Source organism: Setaria italica, chromosome I (assembly GCF_000263155.2).
Source record: "Setaria italica strain Yugu1 chromosome I, Setaria_italica_v2.0, whole genome shotgun sequence".
Taxonomy (NCBI): domain Eukaryota; kingdom Viridiplantae; phylum Streptophyta; class Magnoliopsida; order Poales; family Poaceae; genus Setaria; species Setaria italica.
The window spans coordinates 26,646,458-26,673,791 of NC_028450.1; the positions used below are offsets into that span (position 1 = coordinate 26,646,458).

The 27,334-nt window shown below is 43.7% G+C and overlaps 2 protein-coding genes and 1 long non-coding RNA gene across 4 annotated transcripts; all 3 read left to right on the plus strand.

The window, feature by feature from the left end:
• The first annotated feature begins 490 nt into the window (after nt 1-490).
• On the plus strand, nt 491-3,136 carry LOC101760861. The gene is made up of 3 exons (XM_004952621.4): nt 491-902; nt 997-1,290; nt 1,507-3,136. The coding sequence occupies exons 1-3, from the start codon at nt 704-706 to the stop codon at nt 2,754-2,756; spliced, it is 1,743 nt and encodes a 580-aa protein (XP_004952678.1). The 5' UTR covers nt 491-703; the 3' UTR covers nt 2,757-3,136.
• A 3,880-nt stretch (nt 3,137-7,016) lies between these two features.
• Nucleotides 7,017-9,783, plus strand: LOC111256803. The gene is made up of 2 exons (XR_002677062.1): nt 7,017-7,323; nt 9,314-9,783. It is a non-coding gene; the product is annotated as an uncharacterized LOC111256803 (long non-coding RNA).
• A 1,205-nt stretch (nt 9,784-10,988) lies between these two features.
• On the plus strand, nt 10,989-18,622 carry LOC101761263 (ribonuclease J). Of its 2 annotated transcripts, none has more exons than XM_004952622.4 (17): nt 10,989-11,264; nt 11,740-11,968; nt 12,366-12,489; nt 13,157-13,213; nt 13,356-13,547; nt 13,624-13,701; nt 13,967-14,149; nt 14,256-14,336; nt 14,998-15,063; nt 15,151-15,243; nt 15,612-15,737; nt 15,905-16,018; nt 16,324-16,419; nt 16,523-16,620; nt 16,794-17,209; nt 17,475-17,914; nt 18,124-18,622. In XM_004952622.4, exons 1-17 carry the CDS (start codon nt 11,117-11,119, stop codon nt 18,217-18,219), a joined length of 2,637 nt encoding a protein of 878 aa, XP_004952679.1. In that variant the 5' UTR covers nt 10,989-11,116; the 3' UTR covers nt 18,220-18,622. The 2 variants fall into 2 exon arrangements, with proteins under 2 accessions (XP_004952679.1, XP_004952680.1); XM_004952623.3 differs by having other exon boundaries at nt 10,991-11,264; nt 12,366-12,475.
• The last annotated feature ends 8,712 nt before the right edge of the window (nt 18,623-27,334 follow it).

Here is a 27,334-nt window from a genome sequence, read left to right on the forward strand (position 1 = left end):
CCACCTAACTTAAAAGGCCCTCTCATCACATATTTCAATTTTTAATTTTGCTTTGCGTTAGTTGGATCCCACCACTTGGTTGGAACCAAAAGAATCTCTAGCGAAGCATCATATGAGTTTCTACCCCAACCATTTCACCACCCCAACATATTAAACAGAAGATGAATTGAAGTCCAAACGAATATCTAAAGAACAGCCACATGCAAAATACTCTTAGAAATTAGGTGGGCACATGCCCAAAAAACAAAGAAAAAAAAAACTCTCGATGACAGTGAGTACATTCGCGTTGCCGTCCCTGATCGTCAAAGCAGGTCGCTTGCTTAGGAAAATGGTTGCTTTCGGGAGCAGCCACGGGCACACGGCCACACCACACACCTGACACCCCTATCCCACCGACCCACCCCACCCAACCCCACGTCCCCAACTCGAATAAACTGCACTGCAAAATCCAAATTCCAAATATATATATAACGAAAATCTTTTTTCCCCCTTTGCCCAACAAACCATCAAATTAATCGCACTACTAGCCTTCCTGCTACAAATGCTTCAGCCATAGCGCTTCCTCTCCTTGGATCTTCTTTCTCCTAGCGCGTTCTTGCTCTTCTTCTCCTTCCCTTTCCCCCGTGCTCTCTCTTTTGACTCCCTCCTCTAGTTGGAGAGCATTGTGTCACTGGATCCCTGAGGTGCTGCTGCAGGGTTCGATATGACGTCGACGGCGTACTCGCGGCCGTCGAAGCTGCCGGGCGGCGTCGAGCGGCGGCTGCCGCCTCGGCTCATGCGGGGCCTCACGTCCAAGATCGAACCCAAGAAGCTCGGCGTCGGCCTCATCGCCGGCTGCTGCCTCGCGCTCCTCACCTACGTCTCCCTCGCCAAGCTCTTCGCAATCTACTCCCCTGTATTCGGTACGCATTTGGTTCGGTTCGGTTCGATTCAATTTCAATCTCCCCGAGCTTCTTCCCTCGCTAATCTAATCGGAGCTGCTCGATTCGTCCTCAGCCAGCACGGCCAACACGTCCGCCATGCTGCAGAACTCGCCGCCGTCGTCGCCCAAGCCGTCCGTGCCGGAGACGGAGGCCATCCCGCCGCAAGAAACGCTAGCCGGTGGCGGCAGCAGAGGTGACGCCGTGGATCTGCCGGAGGTGGCGGGGTCCGAGGAGCCCGGCTTGCCGGAAGCAGTAACGAGGAAGGAGATGTCGGCGGGGGCGGGTTCTGACGAGCCCGGCTTGCCGGAGGCGCTAAGCAGAAAGGGCGACGGCGAGAATGCGGCGGCGGCCTCGGAGCCAAAGCCATGTAAGGGGAATCTCACCTCTCCGCTCTTTTCTTTTTTGATTTTTTTGGCGCACAACTTTAAATGGAAAGCAGAATGAACTTAGAACAACGAACCAGCAGCATTCTCCCAGAAATTAAAGCTCTGTACTTGGCCGAAAATTGGTGTGCCCATCTAATAATTTCGGTAGGGATAGATGGTGATGCGCTAGATCTGATGCGTTTCAATGCTTAATCCAGCTCCCAAGAAAGAGGAAGGGGAGCAGAGGCCCAATGGCGGCGCGGCAGCTGCAGCGGCAGCGTCGTCGGGCGAAGGCAAGATGACTTGCGACGAGAATGGCGTGGACGAGGGGTTCCCGTACGCGCGGCCGACCGTGTGCGAGCTGTCCGGCGACATCCGGGTGAGCCCGAAGCAGAAGACCGTGTACCTGGTGAACCCCTCTAGCGCCGGCGGCTTCGACGAGAGCGGCGAGAAGCGGCTCCGCCCCTACGCCCGCAAGGACGAGTTCCTCCTCCCTGCCGTGACGGAGGTGACCGTGAAGTCCGTCCCCTCCGCGGCGGCGGCGCCGGAGTGCACGAAGCGGCACGCCGTGCCAGCCGTGGTGTTCTCCAACGCCGGGTACACGGACAACTTCTTCCACGACATGACGGACGCGATGGTGCCGCTGTTCCTGACGGCGGGGCACCTCAAGGGCGAGGTGCAGCTGCTGATCACCAACTACAAGCCGTGGTGGGTGCAGAAGTACACGCCGCTGCTCCAGAAGCTCTCCAACTACGACCCGATCAACTTCGACGAGGACGACGGCGTGCACTGCTTCCCGGCGGGGTTCGTCGGCCTGTACCGGGACCGCGACCTGATCCTCTCCCCGCACCCGACCCGCAACCCGCGCAACTACACCATGGTCGACTTCAACCGGTTCGTCCGCGGCGCTCTGGCGCTGCCCCGGGAGCGGCCGGCGGTGCTCGGTGAGGAGCCCGGCATGCGGCCCCGGATGCTGATCATCTCCCGGGCCGGGACGCGGAAGCTGCTGAACCTCGACGAGGTGGCCGCGGCCGCGACGGAGCTCGGGTTCAACGTTACGGTGGCGGAGGCCGGCGCGGACGTGCCTGCGTTCGCGGCGCAGGTGAACGCGGCGGACGTGCTCCTGGCGGTGCACGGGGCCGGGCTGACGAACCAGATCTTCCTGCCGACGAACGGCGTGGTGGTGCAGATCGTGCCGTGGGGGAAGATGGACTGGATGGCGACCAACTTCTACGGGCAGCCGGCGAAGGACATGAAGCTCCGGTACCTGGAGTACTACGTCGGGGAGGAGGAGACGAGCCTCAAGGACAAGTACCCAAGGGATCACACGGTGTTCAAGGACCCCATGGCGCTCCACAAGCAGGGGTGGCAGGCGCTCGCCGGGATCGTCATGAAGCAGGACGTCAGCGTCAACCTCACCAGGTTCCGGCCGTTCCTGCTGCAGGCGCTGGACAAGCTGCAGGAGTAGGAAGGGATTCAGAAAGCGACCAACCAACGGGAATGAGCTGCAGCCAGTGGGCACCCGGCACATACGCATAGAGGAGCAGAGCAGAGCTCAATCAAAATGGGGGGAAATTGAGGAGGCTACTACTAGAGAGGAAGGAAATCAATGCAAGGATCTTTTCCTTGGTAGATCGAAGTGACTTGAGGTGGCTTCAAATTGGTAAATTGGTTTGTGTTTTGGTTTGTAACAACTTGGATAGTGCACTACATACACTACACACGGAAATGTTATGTTTCATTCTTTTTTTACCTTAACTTCACTTGGCATTCTAGTGGAGTGTTATTTTGTCTAGACATGAAATGTGATCATATTGTCCATAAGTTAATCGAGCCAATTGGTGACTAGTACAGAGTAGCACTAGTAATTTGGTCGTTTTGAACCCGGAGAACCAGGAAGCATGTTGCCTCATCATGCATCCATGTTGCGGAATTACGGGTGAGCAACGATGGAAGCAGCTCTGCCAGCATTTTAGTAGAGTTTCTGCATGTGCTACAGCTGTGCATTCCATCTGCCTCTGCATCTGAAACCATACGGAAGCCGCCGGTGAACTCCAATGGCAGAACATGAGGAACAGAACCAACCAAATTGGCCAACCAATGCTTCGGGGCTTTGACTACAAAAGTTTGGCATCAGCAGCAAAAGGGGATGGCCGTTTACAGCTAGCAGCGATTCTTTCGACATGACGGCGGAAGGACCATGAGCCCTTTTCACATTCAGTCAGTCAGCAGTATCTTTCTTCGCTCCTCCTGAAACTTCTGGGATGCACAGATGCACTGGTCATTTGCGCGTCCGTGGCTCCAAGCAAGGGAGGTGTCAGCGCGTAGCGGCGAAAGGGACACCCGGGAAACAAAGCATCGATGCTTTTGTGTAATCACCCCTGTTCCACTACTAATGAAAGCAGGGACAGCTCACCAGGAAAGGCATGGCCATGGACCTAACCCTGCAAAAAGTTGCAGGGCACCTACCTTTCGCCCTCTTGCAACGCACACTGTTGAAAATGTTTTTGTGCACGTTCAGCCATCCGTGCGACATTGTACCCGCTGCCCAACGCTTCCTTCACAAGCACATACGGGTGAGTAAAACAGACCATGACCCAGCAGCAACTACCTACCTTATGATGAAAATGCATCGTCATGGCCTCATGGGCTTCCCAAGCGGAGAAGAGAAGCATACGTGCTACCGCGATCGACTGGGGGCTGTGTGTTCACATGATCGGAGATTCTTTGTATCCTCCTGCGGGCACTTGGTTGCCAACTCACATGATCCTGCTGCTTCCGGCACTGGTTATTGGACAAGTGGTTTCCATTTTGTTTCCTTCGGTACAAGTGTGCAGCTGAACTGTGGTGTTGGTGTTTTATTTTTAATCTTTTTGTTAGATCTAAGTAGGAGTAGTTCATTGCTTCATGTTGTGTGCATCGGATGGCGACGTCGTCTTGGGATGTGTCCATGTCCATATGCTCCTGATTTGGTCGGTTGCAATACAGAAATGGTCCCACTCAATTCCTTGGAGCATGATTGCCCAAGCAAATATGAGACATATCATGATTTTGTACGCCTTTACCTATTTTAAAATAAAGTGGAGGTGGAAGAGGAATGGAGTAAGGGATGCCATGCCAAACCTCTGCAATGAAGAATGATGTTGTTGTTTATGCAACCGCTGATGGTCCTGGAAAGCAGGCAAACAACTTCGCTTAGAACATACGTGATGTCTGCGCAGGGCATCAAGTGCTCTCCACATCAACCAACCTCGCTACAGGGGGTAAAACTACGCTGTCATCATGTCAACGTACGAGATGCGTTTGCATGGCTTCTGCTATGAAAGTTTAGTACTTCCTCCATTTCAAATTATAGGTCGTTTTGGATTTTCTAGATTCGTAGATATTTGTATGCATATACTATATTCAGATGCATATAAATATTTATGAACCTAGAAAAGCTAAAAAGATCTGCAATTTGGGACAGACGGAGTATGACACACACCAGTAGATAGTGAGAAACGGCGATGCACGTTTGTTCTTGTTTCACTATCTGGGTGATCTGAACAGCTCTCAACTTCAACCCCAATACCCCCATGAAGATCATCAAAGGCGTGCTGGTGCTCAAGTTAGGTGCAACAAAAAGCGACTCCATTGTTGTTTCTTTGTCGCGGTCACAGCTACTTTGGTTGGTAGGCCAAAAAAAAGGATTAATGCACATATTTGACGCTGCTACTGCTACTAGTCGTTGGAAACAATTAAAGTTCCTTGAAAGCCTGAAAATAAATGTTAGGCTTGGTTGTCCTATTTGTGAGAAGAAATTGGAGGCTCGGAGCCAGGGCTTTTTAGTACCGGACCTACCGGCTACGGACTACCGGGTCCTGAGCTCAACCGCATGCAAAAAAACATTCAAGACAAAAGATGACGATGCACACAAAATTATATCCATTTTGCCAAAAAAAAATAACATTACCGTAGCACTTTCACACTTTCACCACCGACATATGGTGTGTGGACTTTCAAAAAACTAACCTGGCAATTTGACCAGCCTGAGGTATCTCCTTGTTGACATCATAAGAACGTACACTGTATACTCCCTCCTACCAAAAAAATAAGTTATTTTTAAAATTCTAGAATACATTAGTATAGGTTAAATGACTTTACTTATCTCTATTTATTAGTCATATTTGATATTAATTGATTGTTGTATGTACATGCACATACTAAATACAGTAATAACTTAATGACTTGTTTTTTAAAAAACAAATTTTAAAATCCCAAAATAATTTTTTTTGGAACTCTCACGATTAGATTTTTATACTTGCATATGTAACAAAAATTACCACAACAGAGGATGTGGAAATTCCAAAGAAAAAGTCGAGTGAAATGCATAAAAAGTCTCTAAACTATTCCTGCATTCTCATCAAGGTTCATAAACTTTCAAAGTAATCATGTGGCTTCTTTAATTTTTCAAATTGTTCATTCTAAGTTCATCCAAGTTTCAACCGTGAACTTGGACTCATACTTGGATTGATTTACTTAAAAAAGTTAACAGCTCCGATGATGGTTTTGAAAGTTCATGGACACATATAAGAATGCGGGAATAGCTTAGTGCCTTACAATGCATTTCACTCAAAAACACAACATGGTATGTTAGACTTATCCTCTTTTTTTTTTGCCTAGATCCGCACAGCAGGGAAGCGCCGAGGCATTGGTGGCTGGATCTCCTTTGCTGGTACACCACTAGTGTCTGTCGACAGAGCCCCTGATGGCTTTAGTGGCCACGGCAAGGGTGGGCTCGGCACGGGGACTGGAGGCCATGGTGAAAGCCTTGCCCATTCTGAGGGCTAATAATGGCAACGTATTTGGATGCCATTTACTTCCTTAGAAGCATCTATCTTTTTGCTCCTTTTCCTTTCCACAACTTGAGTTTCCAAGTGAAAACCCTAACCTTCTAGTTGGGTGACGAACTGATGATGTTGAGAGTTATTTTTTAGTTGTGCGGTGTGCGTTGATATCACAATCCAACTGGTCGGTGTTGTTTATTGTATTGGTCAGTCTGGATCTCTTCTTTTATTAATATAATTGACAGCTCTTCTGTTTAGTGTGTTTCAAAAACATACTTGCATGTGTATTAAAGCTATTGGTTTTGGAAATATAAAAACAATCGATTTAATCATAAAAAGTAGATTTTTAAACATAATTTTGAAAGTAGAATAATCCATCATCGCATAGACAGGTTCAACACAAATTGTCATCATAGAAGGTGATAGATATCTCGCAAGTATAGAAACCACCGAGCTTGCAAGTAATACAACACGAAGGTGGTAGAAATCATCATGTATGACTCTGGCTCAACACAACTGCGATCATAGAAGGTGGCATTGCTCAAGTATATGGAAACTGCCGAGCTTGCAAGCATGGATACCGCACCAAGTCGATCATTGAATTATTGAGATGTCCTATTTTTCTTTAACATTGAAATTTGAATCCAATTGTTATGTGTGACTCAGTACAACACAAACTAGAACCGTAGAAGGTTGGACTGCTCAAACATAATAACCCACAAATGCAAGTATAAAATCATAAGAGTTAGGATTGCTCAATTGTAATAACCCACCCACACTAGGATAAAATCACTGAGTTGAATCAAGATTATATAAACAAAATTTTCCTAGTTGAAAGATCACATCTCCAATCCCGTCACATCACATATTTTATACTTGCAGGTTTGCAGCTGGTCGAGGAAACTGCCTGGAACTGATCTCGCCAAGCTCACATAATAGTCACATGTCCTGCGCCTCCTCCCCTCTGTGGGTCCTTGTCCCTCTTGTCCTTGTGTTCGTCATCCACCTTCCTCGCTGCACAGGACGTCACCTCCACCGCCAGGCAATCACAGAGGGCACGATCGCCCCGCCGCGGCCAACTCACTGTGCAGGACATCAAATCGCCACGGCCGATCAGAACAATCGGACCGGTCATCAGCGAGCCGCTTCAGACGATCGGTGCATTAGTGCGGGCTTCATCATGCCTCCTCCCCTTCCATCGGGTGTCAAGTAATGCTATCTCCCTTGCCCATCAATCTATATCTCTCTGTCCTTTTGGTCTATCTCCGATCTGGTGAATATAACTTTTATGTGGTGGTTCTTCTGAATATCTGGATAGCAGACAACATGCAATTCCTAGGACTGATTGTGTGGTATTATCACTTCAGTTGCATGGTCTTCTGTCTGCATATAGATGCTTCCAAATTGAGTTAATCTATGTGCAGTCTTCAATCTTTTAACGAGATATATATCATAGAGTCTAATTCAAAATGGCTTGTAATTTGCATCATATGATTTTTACTTTCAGCATGTTTTTTTTTGCATGATATGATTTTACTTCATTGGATTTATAGAGTATCACTTTAGTTGTAGATAATGGTATTACCATGCCTGGTTACTTATGGTTTCGTTCTGATGGTTCAGTTTTAACTTGCAACTAACTTAATCGCCGCAGAAATGTTTTTGATAAAAATGAATTAATCTTATTCTTGAGTGGCACAAAGAGTCCCTTGACAAGGAAATAGAGAATGACCATTTACATAAACCCCCTCATGGACCACCATTTTTTAGGTGGTCAACCACGCTTTTGCTGATTTTGCTAATTGTTTCTCTACTTTTGGTCTTCTCTGGTGCTGGTGCAACAGTAATATGGAAATAGTGCTGCATGGAGCAGAGATGCCATCTGCTATGGGTGATTTTGTGGCATAGTGCATGTACCATTTCTCATTTTCTTTGTTATAAGAAACATCGATTATCTTGCTATTGACAGGTTTGAAAGAGTTTGTTTTGCAGTCAATCAAAAAGGCTCCAATCTGTAGTTATTTGAACTCAATAATCATTCAGGTTGCTATAGTTTCTTATTCCAATGACTACATGTGCCACCTTTGGCAAATTTTGTGATATTGCATTGTGGTCTCACTTGTTTCCTCTTCTTCTTTGTTCTTTTCCCTTTTTGCATTAGCTCTTTCTGTGTCTGAGAAGTGAGAACAGCAGACTGTATAGAGCTTGTTTTGTCGGACTGTCATTCTCCTCCAGAAATGAGTTCCTCGGATATTTTGATTGCAATGATGGTAGTTTTGGTTTTACTGTGAGGGTATGATAGCAAATTTAATTTTATAGTGGGATGAGGACCATTTGGTTAGTGCATTAGCACAAGAATATTAAAACAATCCTTCTAGAATTGCCGGTATGCTAAGAATGTACTATCATTTCTAGATACAGTAGACAGTGTGTCTTGTTCATCGGCCAAACTGTAGTTTACAGCTTTATATTTCAGTGTGGATTTTTTTGTTGCACACATAATTCATTATTGTAGTCATATGTATTCTAGCCATCTGAAAAACCAAAATCAAAACATTGAATGAATCTTGACGGTGCACTACGGTTAGCAACATATGTATGTCAAATGTTCAGTTGCAGCTGGTGGAACAGTGGTGCATCAAATAAAATAGGTAAGGATGAAGTACATGACCTTGGCTTAACAAGGATGAAGTACATGCTAACAATTACTAATTCAGAAAAGGATAGCCATATTGCTTATGTTACAGTTAATATTGCATTAGATCAAAGCTAATGGGAAAGTGGTACGTGTTATCCTTGCCTCGCTTCCAAAAAAAAGTTGCTACTGTTAACCTTTATGCAACCTTATATATAGCTTTATATTACATCTCTTGCTGCACTACTTTGCGTATCACGCGGGGACACAATTTACTCATGTCGTCAATCTGCAGATATTTGGGAACTATGATTTAGGAGTATTGGAATATAGGGGATTGTTGGTCTACCGGTGGAGGTAGTTGCAAAAAAAAAAAAAAATTGTTCCAGTCCTAAGTTATGCCGTTCAGTACCGATCCTTTTTTGGGGATTGTATAATTTATTTCTTTTCTGAAATTTGCCAGACCGTGATGCTTCATTTTTTTGAATGGAAACACACCCAGGTAGCAGTCTTTTTATTACCTTGTATTGTTTCCGCATAATTTTTAACCCTTATTTCTTGCAGGTGGAACATGGAAGGCATCGTCGCTGATAGCTTTGTTCAGACTGCACAGTGAAGTTTAGGGAGTGGTGAATGCAAACGAGATATCTAGAAGTCCTTTTTAAGGATTTATTCGTTGTTGAGTGCAGAATATACATCACCTGGTGCCAATTCTTCCATTGTTGAGCACTTGTAGTTGACTGTATATGCTGTTTTCTTGTGGCGATGGGCAGAGTGGCATTATCTCTCTTTCTTGAACTTGCCTTGATCAAACATATATGCGAGCCATGAAGGTGATAGGGAGTGGCTATACCACAAGGTGGTGATACATGTAGGAATACAATAGATTTGATCATGGCTCCGCACAGTTGTACACAGTCAGAATGCTAGAAGAGGTGTTCTCAAGCATATAGTTGATTGATAAGCTTATCACAAATAGCATGTATGTATCATTCATCAGTCTTGGTTTCCTTGCACCAATCATCTTGCTCAGAGTTTTTTTGGTGATCCTTTTAGTTTGAATAAACGACATAGCATTTGACAATGATTAACATGTAATTATGTAAATGAACACAATTCTTTGATCGAACATGCATTTTATTTAGTCCAGCATTGTTTACTATGTTGCCCCATAAAAGTGTGAACCTCAAAACACTTTGCCTTTTACGCTCCTCTTGGTGCGTTGAATTTTTTTCATCTACTGTGGTATAAAACTTGATAAGGAGAGGCATATGCACCCTATTTTATAGGGATTCCTAAATAATGATTTAATATAGACAGTAACCTTAACAAATTTTGGAGTTACTGCAGGATCAATGTACAAAGTAAAAAGAGGCCTACGGATGTTTTGAGAAAAAAAGAAACCCATATATGGCTTTCCCTGCTGTGTACTTATGTTGTCTTTGCTATTACCTTCTACAAAGTAAAACAATGTTTTGAACACACAAGAAAAATATAAAAAGAAGAAGTTACGATACAGTGATAGTTGAGATTTTACAACTGTGTAAAATTTGGGTTTATGTCCCGATTTGATTTGAAGATATGAAACATACAGACAATAAAACATATATTATAGAACTAATCACACATTAAAAAGGCTAATTGGGAGAAATTTTAGGAAAACTCCAACAATTACCATATAAGGCCATGCAAAATTTGAAAATCAAACTCAATTTTAATTGAAAGATATGAAAATGACGGTTTAGTGTGAATGGTATATGTATTGTACCCCACTCTTTATTTACTATATATTATGTGTGAATAGTTGTTTGCTTATGTTTATATCTTCAAACAACCAAATTGAGCCTGGTTACTATATATTATATAATATATAGTTGAAGATGACTACGTATCATAATTTTGGACTATTTTTATTTTTATTATAAGAAACAAATTTTATTTATTTATAAGCATGGTTAGAGACTGCTACCCACAGTTTCACTTAATTGGCCGTTTGCACGTGATATTTCATCTATAAATCAATGACTATAGGTAGGAAATCAGAAATAATACAAGGAAAAAAAGTCAAATATCATTTCCTTAATACGTGCCTTGTTAAACTTTACAATTAGCTTATGGAGCCTAAAAAGAAAAAAGAAAAATCTTGTATTATATAGTACTATGTATAAAGCGTGGATGAGAGATATTTTGGGCCAAGCTGCTTGGCCAATCCAAAACCCCGAACAAAAATCTTTTCCTCGCCAAGGCCGAAAGGCGGCCGGAGGACCGGAGCAGCACTCCGTTATCCTCTTCGCTTCACTCCTCCCCATTCCGCTCGCTCTCCCCCCCTCCCCCCTCTCCACCGCCGCCGCCGCCGCCGCCGCCGCCATGGTGGCGCTCGCCTCCCTCTCGTCTCTCTGCCCCTGCGGCGTCGCTCGTCGCCGCGCCGCCTCCGCCTCCGCCTCCGCGTCTGCCTCCACCTCCACCTCCGTCTCCATCTCGTGCTGCGCGGTCGCGATCCCGTCCTCCGGGAAAGGTACCCATGGCTGCCCCCTCCTTTCCTTTTTGTCTCTGCTGCTTGTTGCGAATGGAGTTGCGGGACGGGAAGTGGATTCGCGCTGTAACTTTATCTCAAACTAGTGAATCCCCGTGTCGAGCTTATGCTCGTTCCGATCCCAAATTGACCCGTCAATGTGCGACTCCGGAGCTCGCTGAAAGTGGGGTCGCCAGGCCCCAATAAACCTCTAATGTTAGTAACTTAACTGTTCATTTCCCGTAAGGAAAAATGGACGAAATGAGATTGGTTAGATTCATCACACGTAACTGCTCCTTAGACCCACTTGTTTTAACTTGTAAACTATTTCTGTTCTACTTCTCCAACAAGGTATAATGGGTTGTCATGTGATGTAGGGATTCAACTGTTTACAATCCTGTCTCTGTAATATGCAAATGAAGAATAATTTTCTCATAGATATTCACAAGCCGAGGGCATTCTCTCGTTGTGTTGGCAGGGCCTCAGGAATCTAGAACACCGCGGAAAAAGTTGAGAAGAACCGAGGGAGCCACTAAAAGCTTGGAAGATTCAGTCAAGCGAAAGCTGGAGCAGTTCTATGAAGGGGTGGATGGCCCCCCTCTCCGAGTTCTCCCGATTGGTGGTCTTGGGGAAATCGGCATGAATTGCATGCTTGTGGGGAACTATGACCGATATATCTTGATTGATGCAGGGGTTATGTTCCCAGAGTACGTATTCCAAACTTTGTCCTGCTCCTGCTCTCACAGCAGTTCACTTCCCATTATTTTCAATGTCTTTCTAATGTGTGTTTTTCTGAACCCCGCATTTCTAGAAAAAGTCAGATATATGAATCTGACAAGTACACAGTTTCTATTGTAAACTATGACCCTGCCGGATAGTGACTTAGAAATTAGCATTCCCTTCATATCTGTGCTTAGACTTGAACAAAGTTCCTTAATTTTGAGTGAGGAATTGGACTTCAGTAAATCACTATTTCTCTTGTAATCTATCACATGCTACATAATGACTTAGCATTTCTGTACATTCTATATGTATTCTGTATTAATTTTGCTTTTCACATATGCTGATTTTTACTGAATTAGATTCTATTTAAACTTGTGTCAGTTATGATGAGTTTGGTGTGCAAAAGATTATCCCAGACACCACATTCATCAAGAAATGGAGCCATAAAATTGAAGCAGTGATCATAACACATGGCCATGAAGATCACATCGGTGCGTTGCCTTGGGTAAATAATTCTCTTGTTACTCAAAATACACTATACCAGTTCATCATGAGTTTAACATATGCTTGCTTGGCTGGATCTGCTACACACACTGTCATATGCAAACCAACAATCCTCTAATCATTATTTGAGTCGCAGATCATTCTACCATCTAAATACTGCAAACGAGAATTTTGTTGTCCTGCTGAAAAGTTAGATATGTTGTCTGCAGGCTGCTTGGTACCAAGCATGTCCTTTTGTTGACTCTTAGTGTGATTTACTAAAACACTGGGTGGGTATTCGTTTTCGTTTGACAATGTTATAACGCATAATCAATGGTATATAGTGGTCAAGAACTTGGAATCTTTTTTTTGGCTGATAGTAATCGAGAACTAGGACTACTAGAAAGTTATCTCCTCGTTCCTAAATTGATGCCACTTTGGGCCAGGTTTGTCCTATTAAAAGTTTAAAACACTCGAAGTATGGATGAGCGAACTGGTGCTTGTGGTCTTTAGGTCTTCATCTATATTTTGGTATTTCTAGAATTCCTATTTCACTATTGACTCTACTTGACGTGAGGGGAATTTGGTAACTGGATATTAGGCATCATTTCTCATCTATCAAGCTGAAATTCTGCATGTATTTGGTATTACCACATGCTCATATTTCCCGTCATCTTTACTTTTAATAGGTCATCCCAGCACTGGATTCAACCACACCGATTTTTGCATCATCTTTCACCATGGAGGTAACACTCAAATTGTTTTGATTACTATTCACATTGTTGCTATTTGCCGTTTGGCACTGTTGACTGTAGCATAAGTTCAACCTGCGCAATATTTTTATCAGATCTTCAGGATTTTGAAATGCATTTATTCATAATTGAGCAGCTAATAAAGAAGCGTTTGAAGGAGTTTGGGATATTCCTCTCATCGCGGCTTAAGGTCTTAAGAATTAAAAAGAGATTTCAGGCTGGACCTTTTGAAGTTGAACCCATTCGTGTAACTCATTCAGTTCCTGACTGCTGTGGCTTAGTGCTTCGATGTGGTGATGGCATAATTTTCCATACTGGTGACTGGAAAGTAAGTTGCGACCATAATTGTATTGCTAGATTTGTGTAATTTTAACTATTTTGCATAACTTTATTTTCTCTGGAAGATTGATGAATCACCAGTGGATGGAAAGATATTTGACCGAGAAGCATTGGAGGAGCTATCCAAAGAAGGTGTTACTCTTGTAAGTGGACCCAATATCTGTGCATCTGGGCAAGTTCTGTTTCTTTAGTTATGGTCATTGACTTAGCTTTCACCCATGCTGCCTGGCTTCAGATACATTGATGCAGCTATGCACATATTAAAAATAAGGAACATATGTGCAAATATCAATATACCAAAGAAGTGTTCACCTAGGTCTCACATATACTGATATGATCAGCTCTTTGTTGATATGTTTCTGACTTTGTTTCTTTCGTTGTTCCTGTTTTCTTTCTCTTCAATCCAAGATGATGAGCGATTCAACAAATGTACTGTCCCCTGGAAGATCAATCAGCGAATCTGTTGTTGCTGGTTCATTGTTGCGACATATTTCAGAAGCAAAAGGAAGAGTAATTACGACACAATTCGCTTCAAACATACATCGAATTGGGAGCGTCAAAGCTGCTGCAGATTTAACAGGCCGAAAGATGGTAATTTTTGTAATATTAATTCAACAGATAATTCTCTCTTTACCTTGTTCAATTTGGATGATGTTTTAAGTTTTAACTAGTTTTTAGTTTTGGTGAACTGGAACAGGTGTTTGTTGGAATGTCACTCAGGACATACCTTGAAGCTGCATTCAAGGATGGAAAGGCACCACTGGATCCATCAACCTTGGTACGCAACAACTTTATTAGAATATTAGTTTAGTTAAATTTTCTTTGCGTTGATTGCTATTGTCATGTTATTAATGATGCAATCTTTTGAATGATATTTTTCCTTTTGAGCACCTTTTCCATGTATATTCTGGCATTGACATATGCGGTAATGCAGACATCCTTTGCAAGAACAGTTTTTTTCAGCTAGCCCCCTTTTATTAGCTTCAGCTAGCTACTCTACCTCGCACCTTTTGTACCTTGTGAAGAAAAATACATATGAAGTTTTTTTTTCTTAATGGCTGTTAGATCCTTAGTTGTCCTGGCAAATGTATGCACAATTTTTTTTCATAATCCTGCTAACTAAGCATATGCCTTGGACAAAGTGCACGCAAAAGAGCCTATGGGTTCCTGCTGAGAGGACTTCAATTCACTTACCATAAGGATAAACGAAACGATTATATAATCTTGGTGTATGCAGATGCTTAGGTGTCTTAACGATTTTGAGTAATACACTGACTTGATGGTTCAGTTGTTTCCAAGTATTACTAGGTTTACCATTAGCCAATAAATATCTATATATATATGCCACATGATGTATCTGTTGGTACAATCTTTTGATGTTACATGCTACAATGTCTTAGAACTTGGTTTCCTAATTGTATGGTATATACATCCTGCAGGTCAAGGTAGAGGACATGGATGCATATGCCCCTAAAGATCTTCTAGTCGTCACTACAGGTTCACAAGTAAGACCTTCAGGCTAATAGACCTAGAGTTTCGATTGCTCATCGACCACCTTATAACTCTTGCATCTTTGTATCAAACTTTACCAGGGAGAGCCACGTGCAGCTCTAAATCTTGCATCGTATGGGGGAAGTCATGCTCTTAAATTATCCAAAGAGGACGTCCTCCTTTATTCGGCTAAGGTATTGCCGTTTATTATTCACTTTATTCTCTTGAATGTTTTTTTTTCAGAACCTTTGAGATTAGTCACCTGGGAGTTGAGAAGGACTTGTTTATATTATGAAGGAAATTTTTTCTTTTGTATTTGAAGGCTTGTATGAAGCATTAATGTTTTGCTGTTAGTTAAGATACATCTGGGATGGTACCAAATTCACTAACAGAAAACATTAGAAAGCAATGTACCCTCCATGTGTCGTTTATTCTAATCCACAAAGACCTAGAATGATACTGAATTCGATACTTCATTTCTTCAAGGACGCCTTACAAAAAAAGTGCTTTTCTTTTGAGAGTAAGCATAGCAAAATTTCATCTTCATAACTCTTCTTTTCAGGTTATTCCTGGAAATGAAACGAGGGTGATGAAGATGATGAATCGCCTCACTGATCTTGGCCCAAAAATTATCATGGGTAAAGATTCTGGCCTCCATACCTCTGGGCATGCCTACCGCGATGAGCTGGTAAATTTTCCTTCTCTGCTGGTTTCTGCACTTTGATGTGATCTGGCATCCCAGCTACATAGTAGTTCCTTCATTATTGCAATAGCATATTAGCAGTAGTGTCCCCTGTATCCTTATTAAACGGTGTTGTGATTTTGTCTGGTATTCCTTTGATGAATTATTTGCAGGAGGAAGTTCTTCGGATTGTTAAACCACAACATTTCTTGCCTGTTCATGGAGAACTCCTGTTTCTCAAAGAACATGAATTACTTGGAAGATCAACTGGCATAAGGCACACAACTGTAAGTAACTCCTTTTACATGAGTCAATGTATTTGTGCTTTGGATTTGTATGCTAAGGGAGAGAATATGTCGGGGTTTCTCAGTCAGCAAGGTGCTATGTATTTCAGCTAACAGGAAGTAATGTAGGCCGTTTTCTGCTAGAGTAGCATTGAAGTATACACAAAAGGAACCTATTTGATTCCCATAATTATAAATATTCTCATTTTCTGTTCACATTCCATGTAAGCATTGCCATCATATAGCAAAGCTCATATATATTACTATTGATATGGTTCTTACTTCTTAGAATGCTGCTATAATTGCAGGTAATTAAAAACGGAGAGATGCTTGGTGTGTCACATCTAAGAAACAGAAGAGTTCTGTCCAGTGGGTTTGTTTCATTAGGAAAGGAGGATTTTCAGGTGAACTGTTTATTTTCTACCTTTACTTTTCTTATCTTTAGCTGCTATGAGGTCTTTTTTTTCCCGTTCTCTTATGAGGTCTAACATGACACACTTGTTGCAGCTCATGTATAGCGATGGTGATAAGGCTTTTGGTACATCCACTGATCTCTGCATTGATGAGAGATTAAGAATCGCATCTGATGGCATTATTTTTGTTAGGTAATTTCGTGTACAGTTAATTGTGGAACATCTTTTTTATGTTATCTTTAGCAAAATTTATCCTCGTGAAATCATGTTGTTCATGTGAACTCTGTAATCGTCAAAATGTTAGAACCATATCTGGCGTTTGTTGTTAGGTGCACCTAAACACATAACTTGCTATTCCGTTGCAGTATGGAGATCATCCGACCTCAGAAGGAACATGCTTCAACGCAGTCAGGTTTGAAAGGGAAATTTAAAATTACAACAAGATGTCTATGGCTTGATAATGGAAGATTATTGGACGCACTCTACAAAGCAGCGCATGCTGCATTATCCAGCTGTCCTGTGAATTGTCCACTTAGTCACATGGAGAGGATGGTAGCAGAAATCTTGAGGAAAATGGTAAGGAAGTACAGTGGGAAGAGGCCTGATGTCATTGCGGTTGCTACGGAGAACACCACTGCAGGTTTCTCAGAACACCTTGAAGCTAAATCATCTGGGAACTTTGGACCTTCATCAGCTACTAGCCATCTGAGCAGGAGTCCAGCTAGGAGTCTTGAAGGCAGTTATAAAACACATCCAGATAACCCAGACGTTGAGGCTGAAGGTACTCTAACCAACTATGCATTATGAGTTATACTGTTATGCTGTAGTATACTAGTGTCTTTGAATAAGGTGTTAGTATCATATGTCCTTGGAACTTAAGAAACTGGCCAGTAAGGAAGGTAAATTTGTAGTCGTACACTCAAACTGGCATCTGCTGTCCTGTTTTATGTTGATTTGTTAGTTCATTAATTCATGTAGGTGCGCATTGAATCTATGCATTTTATTGTTCTGCTATAAGATGTGTTGACCCTGTCACCATGTCACAGAGACCCTTCCTGAGGCTGTGAGCACAACACCTGATGATGCAACCACAAGCTCCAATGGTGAAGCATTCTTCTCTTCAGATTTGCATCAGCCTAAAACACTGGAGCACTTTTGGGAGTCATTCAAATCCCCTACTGCTGTAAAAATTGCAAGAATCGTTAACGGAGGGAACAAACAGAATCTTGGCAAGATCGGCATATTGGGTAAGGACCCCACCCAGTCAGCTCCTGCTCCAGTCAAGTCTTCAAAAAAGAACAAGTGGAAACCTGAGGAAATTAAGAGCTTAATACAGATGCGGGGCGAAATGAATGAGAAATTTCAGAGTGTCAAAGGAAGAATGGTTCTGTGGGAGGAGATTTCTGGGAGCTTGATGAACCAGGGAATAAGTCGTACGCCGGCACAGTGCAAATCTCTGTGGACATCGTTGGTTCAGAAATATGAGGTACATCAAACCTTGGGAGGTTTGGGCATAAATTTGTTCTTATCTTTTATCACTTGTCATATATGAGCCTGCCATTGTTTTAAAGGCTTTTTTAGCTAGTTTATTTATATCTGCACCATAGATGCTTAAACATGCAGGCTGCGCTACTCTTGCTACTAAGCTCACTATCTAACTCAGAAGCTCACATACTGTTTTCCTTTGTTTTGCAGGAGAGCAAGAAGGATGAGGAGAGCATGAAGACATGGCCGTATTTCTCAGACATAGATAGGATTCTATCGTGTGAAGGGGAAATGGCAACCAAATGAATAGATAAGGTTTTAGCTTAGTGATAGAAATTTGGGAGATTGGTATCGAATCGGTGCAAGTGAATCAAGTAGATGTCTACAACACCTGGAGATCTACTGGGACTTCCTTACTCGAATATGAGGGGAGAGGAAGGACTGTATCATCATGTTAGAGGGGGAGTGAGTTGATGGCATGAGAATGGGATGCCTGCACTAGCTGCAGGTAAGCTGTGTTCACCGTAAACCTAGGACTGGGGTGTCTGATGTACGATAAGAACTAGATGTAGTAACTAGTAACTGAATGGTAGATTTTGCTGGGACGTTCAGAATTGCATACGCAAATCACACCGGTGCGCAGCTGCCACATTTTCACAAACGAATTATTTCACTTAACAGCGCAAGATTGTTACCGCACGTTGATCAATAATGGATTTTTATTTTTTATTTTTTCAGATGTGCCTAGCACGTTTTTTCAATAAGAAGAAGAGAGTTACAACGAAACAACTTCAGGAGAGATCCCAAAGCGTAGATTTACAATAACTACCACCTGCGATCAGGAATAGAAACACAACAAGAACGGAAACACAACAACAGGCGTCAAGAATAGAAACACAACAACAGAAAAGGAAGTCATATCACCATCACCGCACTAAACACGACCTAAGAATCCAGAGCTAGCAGAGGTAGAGCGAGAATGTCATGCAAAATAATACCTTCAAGGGGAAGCGACGTTAATACCGCCATCGTCCGTCTGTCCATGTAGGAGCAGATCAAGTCTTCACCTGGCATAACCAAATGGATTTGGTGACCACGACAACGCTCCCAGCGAGGTGAGCTACGTTAAGGAACGCAACTATTGTCAGCACCAGCAAATGCCGGGCAAAATTTTCGCTAAGGTTATCAAAACCAACTCGACCGCAACTGACCCCAAGGCCTGGATGAGAGCCAAGTCGATAGGATGGCAGCGAGCAATCCACGGCAATGACGATGAGGAACATGTGCAGGCCAGCGCACGACGACCCAGCAACACTCGACAACGACAATTGGGGACGACCCGTGGTAGCGGCGGCCATCATGGGGTGGCGGCAACCCAAAGTACCGTGGGGAGGACGAGGATCCATTCTCTCATCTTTGCCAGCGAAGAAGACGACTGGAGGAGGCATGGCCCCACGAGCGACATCCATCGGTAGGAGCGAGCGATCCACTGCAGTAGGGCAGAGGCACCGGCGGCAAGCGGGTCACCCCGGGGCTGTCCTCGAAGAGCAACCGGAGCACGACCAGGTGAGGTGGGGGGAAGGGAGGAGGGAGAAGGAAGAGAAAGGAGCGACTTCGGAGCCCGCGCCGCTCCGGCTGGAAATCCCCGTAGATGCCCACCTCATGGCTACCGTACCGACGACAAGGTGGGGGAGAGGGATCGGCGGCGACCTGCGGCGGTGGCGTGAGGGAGCCTCCGTGCTGCTCCGGGGAGGGCAGCCCGCGCCGGTGGGAGGCGGATCCGGCGACACCAAACGCGACAGCGACGGTGGCGGCGGCAGAGGCAACCATCGGAGCACGGCTCAGTGAGGGGCCACGGAGAAGGCCGGCCAGTACGTGCTCCTGAAGCGGTTCCGCCACCGGCCGTGGAACCTGCTCACGTGGCGCACGCTTAACCTGGTGGAGCCGCGGCGGCAGGGCCAGAAGCGGGGCCGGAGGAAGCCGCTGCCGCATGAGGTGAGGCGCGCCGTGCTCCTCTCGCTGAAGCAAAGCCACTGCAAACTCAGCAACGGCGCCGCGACCCTGCGGAGGCGCGGCAGCATGGTGTGGGCGTGCATGCTCCCCAGGCTCACCGACCAGATCCCGGAGTGGCCAAAGTTATTAGGATCGGAACCGGTGAGGCCCTCGGTTCATTGGTTTACTGGTTCAACCGTTAAGAACCGGTTGAACTGCTGGTTGAATAGTTTTGGACCGTTAAATTGAACGGGCTACAAATACATCGAACCAGTACCATGTTTCTTAATTATATAACCACTCAACGGAACACTAGTATACCATTAAGTTTGGTAACTCAGCAATTTTTTACAAACGTGATTCCTAATTGCAGCTCAGCCTCACAGTCTCACACAGGCTTCTGAATTAAAATGAATGCAAGCAAAATATTGATCACGAAATAGATGCGGGTAGAGAAAAAAAATCAACAACAATGAAAAGGATTGTGAGATTCTCGTTTACTACTGCTGCCAGAAATTCATGAATCATAGTCTGCTGGTACATGTTGAACTTGAATCGGATTATTGTTTGGAAAAACAACTGAACTGCAAAAGGGAAAAAAAATGAAAACCCAAACATAGAAGAAGGTCGTAGTAGGAGGATGACGAGCCGCAGTTGCCAACGATAGCTCGCTGCTGGATGCGCTCGGCTACATGGACGCTGTCCCCTTGCGGGCCCTGCTTCTTTTCGCGCACGGCGGGGGAGCCTGAGCCCCTGCCTGTCTGCTTGCCGGCCGCCTGACTCCCGCGCTGCAGCAAGTTGCAGCCCGCCGCCGGCAAAGAACAGGGCGGAGAAAGGAGGAGAAAGGGATTTCGCGCACCTGCTCACGATGTGCCGCCGGCCTGCCGGCCTGCTCGCGGATCGGGATGCGCCGCCGCCGCCGTGCGAGCGCGAGCAATTGAGCGGAGCGGAGATTTTTACATGGGATTTTAGAAGCTGAAGGAATGCTTGGGCTGGGCCTTTGGTTCGGCCAACGTGAGAACCTGAGGGCAAGAAGCAAAACGGGTCCGATTCACACAGACCGTCCGGTTCGCCGCTTCTGTATAAAATCGCCGGTTCAACCGGTTTTTACCAGTCCGATTGCGCGGACGGTCGTTTAAGCGAACCAAACCACTGGAGGCTCTGGTTCAGTCTTTTGCCGGTCAACCATCGGTCCGGTCCAGTCCTAATAACTATGGAGTGTGGAATGTCGTGATCATGACCTGCGAGTGGGATTACGACGGCGGCCGCCCGGCTGGCCAGGCCACCGCCGCTGACAAGCATCACAGGCACACCGCGACGATGCTGTGCAACTACTGCGCCTACTTGGCGGCCTTAGGGATGGCAATGGGTCGAGTGTGGGTGTTGCAAAACCCACCCATAATGAGACCCGTCGCATTTATCTACACCTACACCTATAATATCTAACGGGTGAAATTTTACACCCACACCCGCGTTCGCTGGGCACTGCTGGGTGTTGGGCACCCATTGGGTTTGCTCAAAGAATTTTTTTTTATAAAATATACCAACATGACCATATGACATCAGGCAATATATTACCAACTTGACATACAAAACACAATTTGAACAGCGTACGACCAAACTTTTATGTTTGATCTAGAAAAATAGAATAGTCTAGCAATAGTTTCAGGCCAAACTTTCATCCAACGTTGCGTAATACATCAGCAATTTAACTTTAGTATAGCCTAGCAAAGTAACAATCTAAATTCTCACCTCATACTCCATAATACATTAAAATTAAACATCAAAAGTCCATTACATTAATATTAGTTCAATACTTTAGTAAAGGGTTGGGATCAAGACGTTAAGAGATGGGCACCCATTGGTGCAATCTTACACTCACGCCCGACCCATCTTAATACGGGTTGGGTTGGGTTTGAACCCATGGGCGAAATTTTACACCTAAGCCCGTACCCATTGGATGCCAAACTCGTGGGCACTCACACCCATGGGTCCGACTCGCCTTTCCCTTTGTAGACGGATAAATGAGCCATCCCTAGGTGGCCTTCGTGCTAGAGATGCTGCTGGACCCAGGAGCCGACCGAGACCTCAGATCTGGAACCAAACCCGTGGGCACCCACACCTATGGGTCCGACTGCCATCCCTAGATGGCCTTCATGCCAGAGATGCTGCTGGACCCGGGAGTCTCGACCCGAGACCTCAGATCTGGACCAGACAATGGATGTTTTAGAGGAGTTTTAGCATAAACGGTGTACTCTAGAATCTCGTCAACGGGTTTCATAGCTGTTTGGTAGAGCTTCGTCTGATTTTTTATGGGAGCTGATTTTCTCGGAGGAATGATTTTGTGGCTAAAAATGGTTCTCTTTAATTCTCTAGCATAAACGCTTAAAATAAGGATGAAGAATCACTTCACAAAATCAGAAGAAGCTGCTTTTTTTAGCCTCTTAGTCCATTTCAGATAATCACTTCACATAATCAGCAGAGAATCACTTCTCTCTAGAAAACTGTTTGACAGAGCTCTTACTGCATTTAGCAAAGAATTAGCTCTCGAGCTCTGTCAAACGGGGGCTCCTATGTGGCTTGCGGAAGCTAGTTAAGCCACACAACTTTAAAGCTCGTTAGATCCATCTAGCACAACCATTGCAGCCTATCAATCTTTCTCCACGAATACTATTCAATATTTCCTTACAATTGATTCAAGAATCCGTAATTCCTATTTCAACTTTTCGAATATACTAACTCAATATTGCATGGAGATCAGATATTTATTTTTGACTTGCTCCTCCTACCTCACATAGATTTTCCCACGCGCTTGAACATTTTCTTACAGCTGATTCAACAATCCGCAAACCCTGATACAACATTTTGAAAGGATCTAGGATGTTGACTAGAGGGGTTGAATAGTCGAACCTGAAAATTTTTAACAACTTCGAACAAGTTTATCAAAAACTTCCAAAGTTTCCGAAGATTGTTCCGGAAATTTTGCAACTTGCGGAATTTCCGGAGGAACCTATGGATTCTCCGGAGATTGACGTGAAGTACTAAAACCCTATGAAATGCTTATCCAAAAGTAAATCGTCAAAAAATAGGTAAAGCAACAGGGTATTCTAAGTCTTAGGGACAAGATAGAACAACAAGCAACCTTCTAGAAAAGTAGATCGAGTACAAACCCTAGAAATATGTCCTATGCTTGAATATGAACGAAATAAAGAACAATAAGTACAAGAGACACAAGGATTTGTTTACCGGAGTTTAGCTTCATACTTGAAGCCTATGACTCCGTTGAGGAACCCACAAAGAATGGGCTTTTCACACCTAAGCCATTTTCCTCACTCTAGCGACCACAAAGATCAAGCTAGAGTCACTTACTCAATCATCGGGGTAATACAAACTTCCCGTAGGTAGCCACAACCTTGGATGCTCCACGGGCAACGCCTACCCGGCTAGGAGCTTGAAGTTCCAAGAGTAACAAACACGAAATCACCGGCTTGACGAAGAACAAGGTGCTCAAGAGATGGGAAATCAGCTCACTAACACTCTCTCTTACCCTTTCCTTGAATCCCTCTTTAAATCTCCACCAAATCTCACCAAGAAAGCAAAAGGGGAGTAAAGAGGGGGACTTAAATGCTTTTCTGAAGCTCAGCACGAAGTTAGGTCAAGAGAGTGACTATGGGAGAGGTGAGAGGGTATTTATATCCCTTCACCTAGAAACTAGCCATTGAAACGTTATGTTCCAGAATCTCTGGAACTTTCTTCGGAAATTCCAAAACTTCCAGACATTCCAGAAATACTTCCGAAAAATTTCGGAACTCTCGTTCCGAAAAATACTTCTGAAAAATTTCGGAACTCTGGAGTCAGCACCTATAAAAGAATTTCCCAAGTGACGTGCAGGTGCAAGGTGTCTCATAGGTTGGTTATATCATCTTGAGCACCTTTTTCAACGAAAAGACTAATGATCACGTATTCCTCTTAATAGTGCGGCATTTCCTAAACTCAAATTCAAACCATGAATAAATTTAGTCTTCACGTAGGCCTCATACACCATTCATTTCCTTTTTGAGGGTCCTTTGTAACTGCTACAACTCAACCAATCTTTTAACACTCTCATGCACTTAAAAATTTATTAGACACTTAAGCTTTTGTCATTAACTCACCAAAACCTACTTAGGGGGCTTCACATTTCGAATATGCTAATTCAACGTGTTACGGGGTCAGATATTTATTTATAGTCGGTTTGGGGATGAGGTATTTATTATGGTTGGATTGCTCCCCCACCTTTTCTTAGTCATATGTATACTATAACACAGATCTCAAACACTGGAAACCATGTTAGAAAAAATTGTGAAAGTTATATAGGTTTTTCACCCTCAGCTCCTCGTCGGCCTGCTTCTTGAGCTGGGAGTTCGACGTGGGCTGCACAAGAACAAGAACTTATCAAGCAAGGCCCAGCGCCTCGGAGAGCAAGCGCACGAGCTCGGGGCCAGCGCCATCAGAAATTTTTTATTTTTTATTTTAGTATCTAAAAAAAATATATGTCTAAATGAAGATATTTAAAATCTATACCCATACCGCCATTTGAAACAGCTAAAGCCAGTTCAACTAGCGGAAGGTGCACTGTAGCAACCTTACCGTCGGTTCAACGGGCGGAATTTTCTCTCTGGACAGCATATCTTTAAAAAATTATAACTAATTCATATGAACTTGGATGGAGATAAAATTTATATAAACATTGTAGTTCTCGACGCGATCTACAACTTTGTAGTTCAACATTTTTTCATTTGGAATCATCTTGGTGATCAAATAATCATTTGTAGTTCACCAAGATGATTCCAAATGAAAAAAGTTTAAACTAAAAAGTTGTAGATCTCATCAAGATCTAAAATTTTCGTTCAAAGCTTATCTTCATTCGAATTTATATGAATTAGTTATGATGTTTTGAACATGTGCTGTGTAGAGAAGGGAAATTCCGCCGGATTTTAAATCTGAATATTGTATCGATTATTTGAGTACCAAGATGATTTGAAATAAAAAAAGTTTGAACTACAAAGTTGTAGATCACATCGATATCTACAATTTGCATATAAAGTTTATCTCCATCTGAGTTCATATGAATTAGTTATAATTTTTTGAAAATATGCTGTCGAGAGAAGCGAAATTCCGCCGATTGAACCGGCGGTATGGTTGCTACAGTGCATCTTTCGCCTGTTGAACTCACTATAGCTGTTTCAAACGACGGTATACGTATAGATTTGCAATTTTTTTATTTGAATATATATTTTTGCAAAATACTAAAACAAAAAATATAAAAATTCGCGCCATCAGCTTCTCGCTGAACTGCTCCATTACCATGGCCATGGCCATGGCCCATGGGGTACGAGGCCTCCTGCTTCCCCTTATCCTCCCTGCCCCTCGCGAATGACGGCGAGATTGTTTTTTGAGCGGAGGAGGGAGAGATTTGCCGCCGCCTCCGTTGGGGATTTAAAAGAGCCGTTAGTTTTTTTTTCTTTCCTGCAGGCGGAGCGGAGCGCCGGCAATTGAGGCCCAAAACGATATACACCGACCACGCCGGGCTTCACTGGCCCAAAACGATATTCTATTTGTTCTTTGAGCATTGTGAAGAAGCCAGAAAACGGATGTCGCTCCTGCAAATCGCGCGCGGCCGGGTTTGAAGAAGGGACGATCTCATTCGATTGAATTTTTCATGTACCTAACAAAGATTTAAATTTTTATAAATTTGTAAGGTTTACTAGTTTAGAGTTGAAATTTTGATCTAACCTTGAATATGCAAAATGGTTTGCATGGGCACTAAACTAAGGACAAAGTTAACTTTGTGAGTTTGTGACCAGTTGCGATACAAGGGATTGTGCGACCCTTCCACCCCGGCCTTCACCCCCCTCCGCCCGTGGCCGGTGCCACCCACCGCCCATCACCACCTCTCGACCCTGCCCTCCATTAACAACTCCAGACGCCACGTCACGCCGCCGATCCTGCCCACCGCCCTCCAGCTCACCGCACCGCTGTGTCATCACCCTAAGCCTCTTTTTCTAGGCCCGACCAGTGATGTTCAAAATTAGAAATCTCAAACCCTAACCCCCACCCATAACCTAGCGATGCCTCCTTCTCCAGCAGCGATGGTGCGACAAAGAAGGGTCGCGCAATAGTGTGGGAGCGCAACCAGTCATCCCATAGACTTTACCTATCAACCTACTTTTATATAGTCATGAAAAAACAGTTCACAGATAAAAAAAATATGGATTATCCTTTACCCCCACTAGTAGATGTGCACGTGCCACAGGCACGTGTATAAATAGAACATGACAAACAATTATTATAAATATGATAGGATATTGTTGTCATATAAATCTGAGTAAGCAATAAATACATACTTATTGATTAAAATACTTGTTTAATGCTGAGACATTAACAATCCATGTTTATCAACTAACTGAGAGATATGTCAACTTTTCCAACAACCAGAAGCTTGCCGCTCAGATATAAAAAATACAACACACGTACTATTCTAGCAATCCAACAATTCTTCTTAAATGCATAAAAACCAAGTACAAACATATATCCAATTCAAAATACTTCCTTCGTCTCACAGCATCTTCCTCTGCCATACACCATTTGGTAGTCTTGAAACATAGAAGCTGCAGGGACAAAATATCACAAACTTGAATATTAGAATACATGATAAAATACATATTCTAATGTGAAGGGGCAAATAACATATATTTCAAACATGTGTATTATAAAAAAAAAACACATCTCACAACTCCAATACATCCCTTTATACAATATTCTTCATCCCCTTCCTGGTGGGATCCATATCCTTGTTTCTTATTGCAAGAACCTGTGTTGTCTCACGAGAAACACCTCTAGATAGTACCACATACAACTGCTCGTGAGAAAAAACAGGCTCGGGGAGGTAGATACCTATATTAGGTATTGTCTGACCCTGGGCCTTATTAATGGTCATCGTGAAGCTCAATCAGATGGGAAATTGCTTGCGCTTGAACTTGAACGGAAGGGATAAATCTTCGGAAGGGGATATTGGTATCCTGGGTATGTATACACTTTTTCATGCATGCTGGCTATTAACGATCTCAGCACCAATGACATTGTTCTAAAATCCTCTCACAATGAGTCTTGTGCCATTGCAGAGGCCATTGAGGATCCAGATTACGTAGTAGGATGACAGGGCAGTTCTTCTTTATGGTCAGCTCGTGTGGAGGCAACCCATTTGGCGTGATTGAATTGAGGAAATCTAGGGGATAATTGTTCCATAAATCATCCTCTATTGAGTCAAAACTGTAGTATACCTTTTTATTACCAGGGAACCTTTCAATCATAAATGCATTCACTGCATCCACATGCTCATTCCTAGTTGAGAGGATTGCAAGCTCACGCATGTAGGCTGCAGATGTAT

Bases quoted from the DNA above. Each gene is read 5' to 3' on its own strand.
- LOC101760861 (XM_004952621.4), top strand. From the start codon at position 704: ATGACGTCGACGGCGTACTCGCGGCCGTCGAAGCTGCCGGGCGGCGTC. The intron at 903-996 runs GTACGCATTTGG...ATTCGTCCTCAG, and splicing joins AATCTACTCCCCTGTATTCG to CCAGCACGGCCAACACGTCC. The intron at 1,291-1,506 runs GTAAGGGGAATC...TGCTTAATCCAG, and splicing joins GGCCTCGGAGCCAAAGCCAT to CTCCCAAGAAAGAGGAAGGG.
- LOC101761263 (XM_004952622.4), top strand. From the start codon at position 11,117: ATGGTGGCGCTCGCCTCCCTCTCGTCTCTCTGCCCCTGCGGCGTCGCT. The intron at 11,265-11,739 runs GTACCCATGGCT...TTGTGTTGGCAG, and splicing joins GATCCCGTCCTCCGGGAAAG to GGCCTCAGGAATCTAGAACA. The intron at 17,915-18,123 runs GTACATCAAACC...TTTGTTTTGCAG, and splicing joins CGTTGGTTCAGAAATATGAG to GAGAGCAAGAAGGATGAGGA.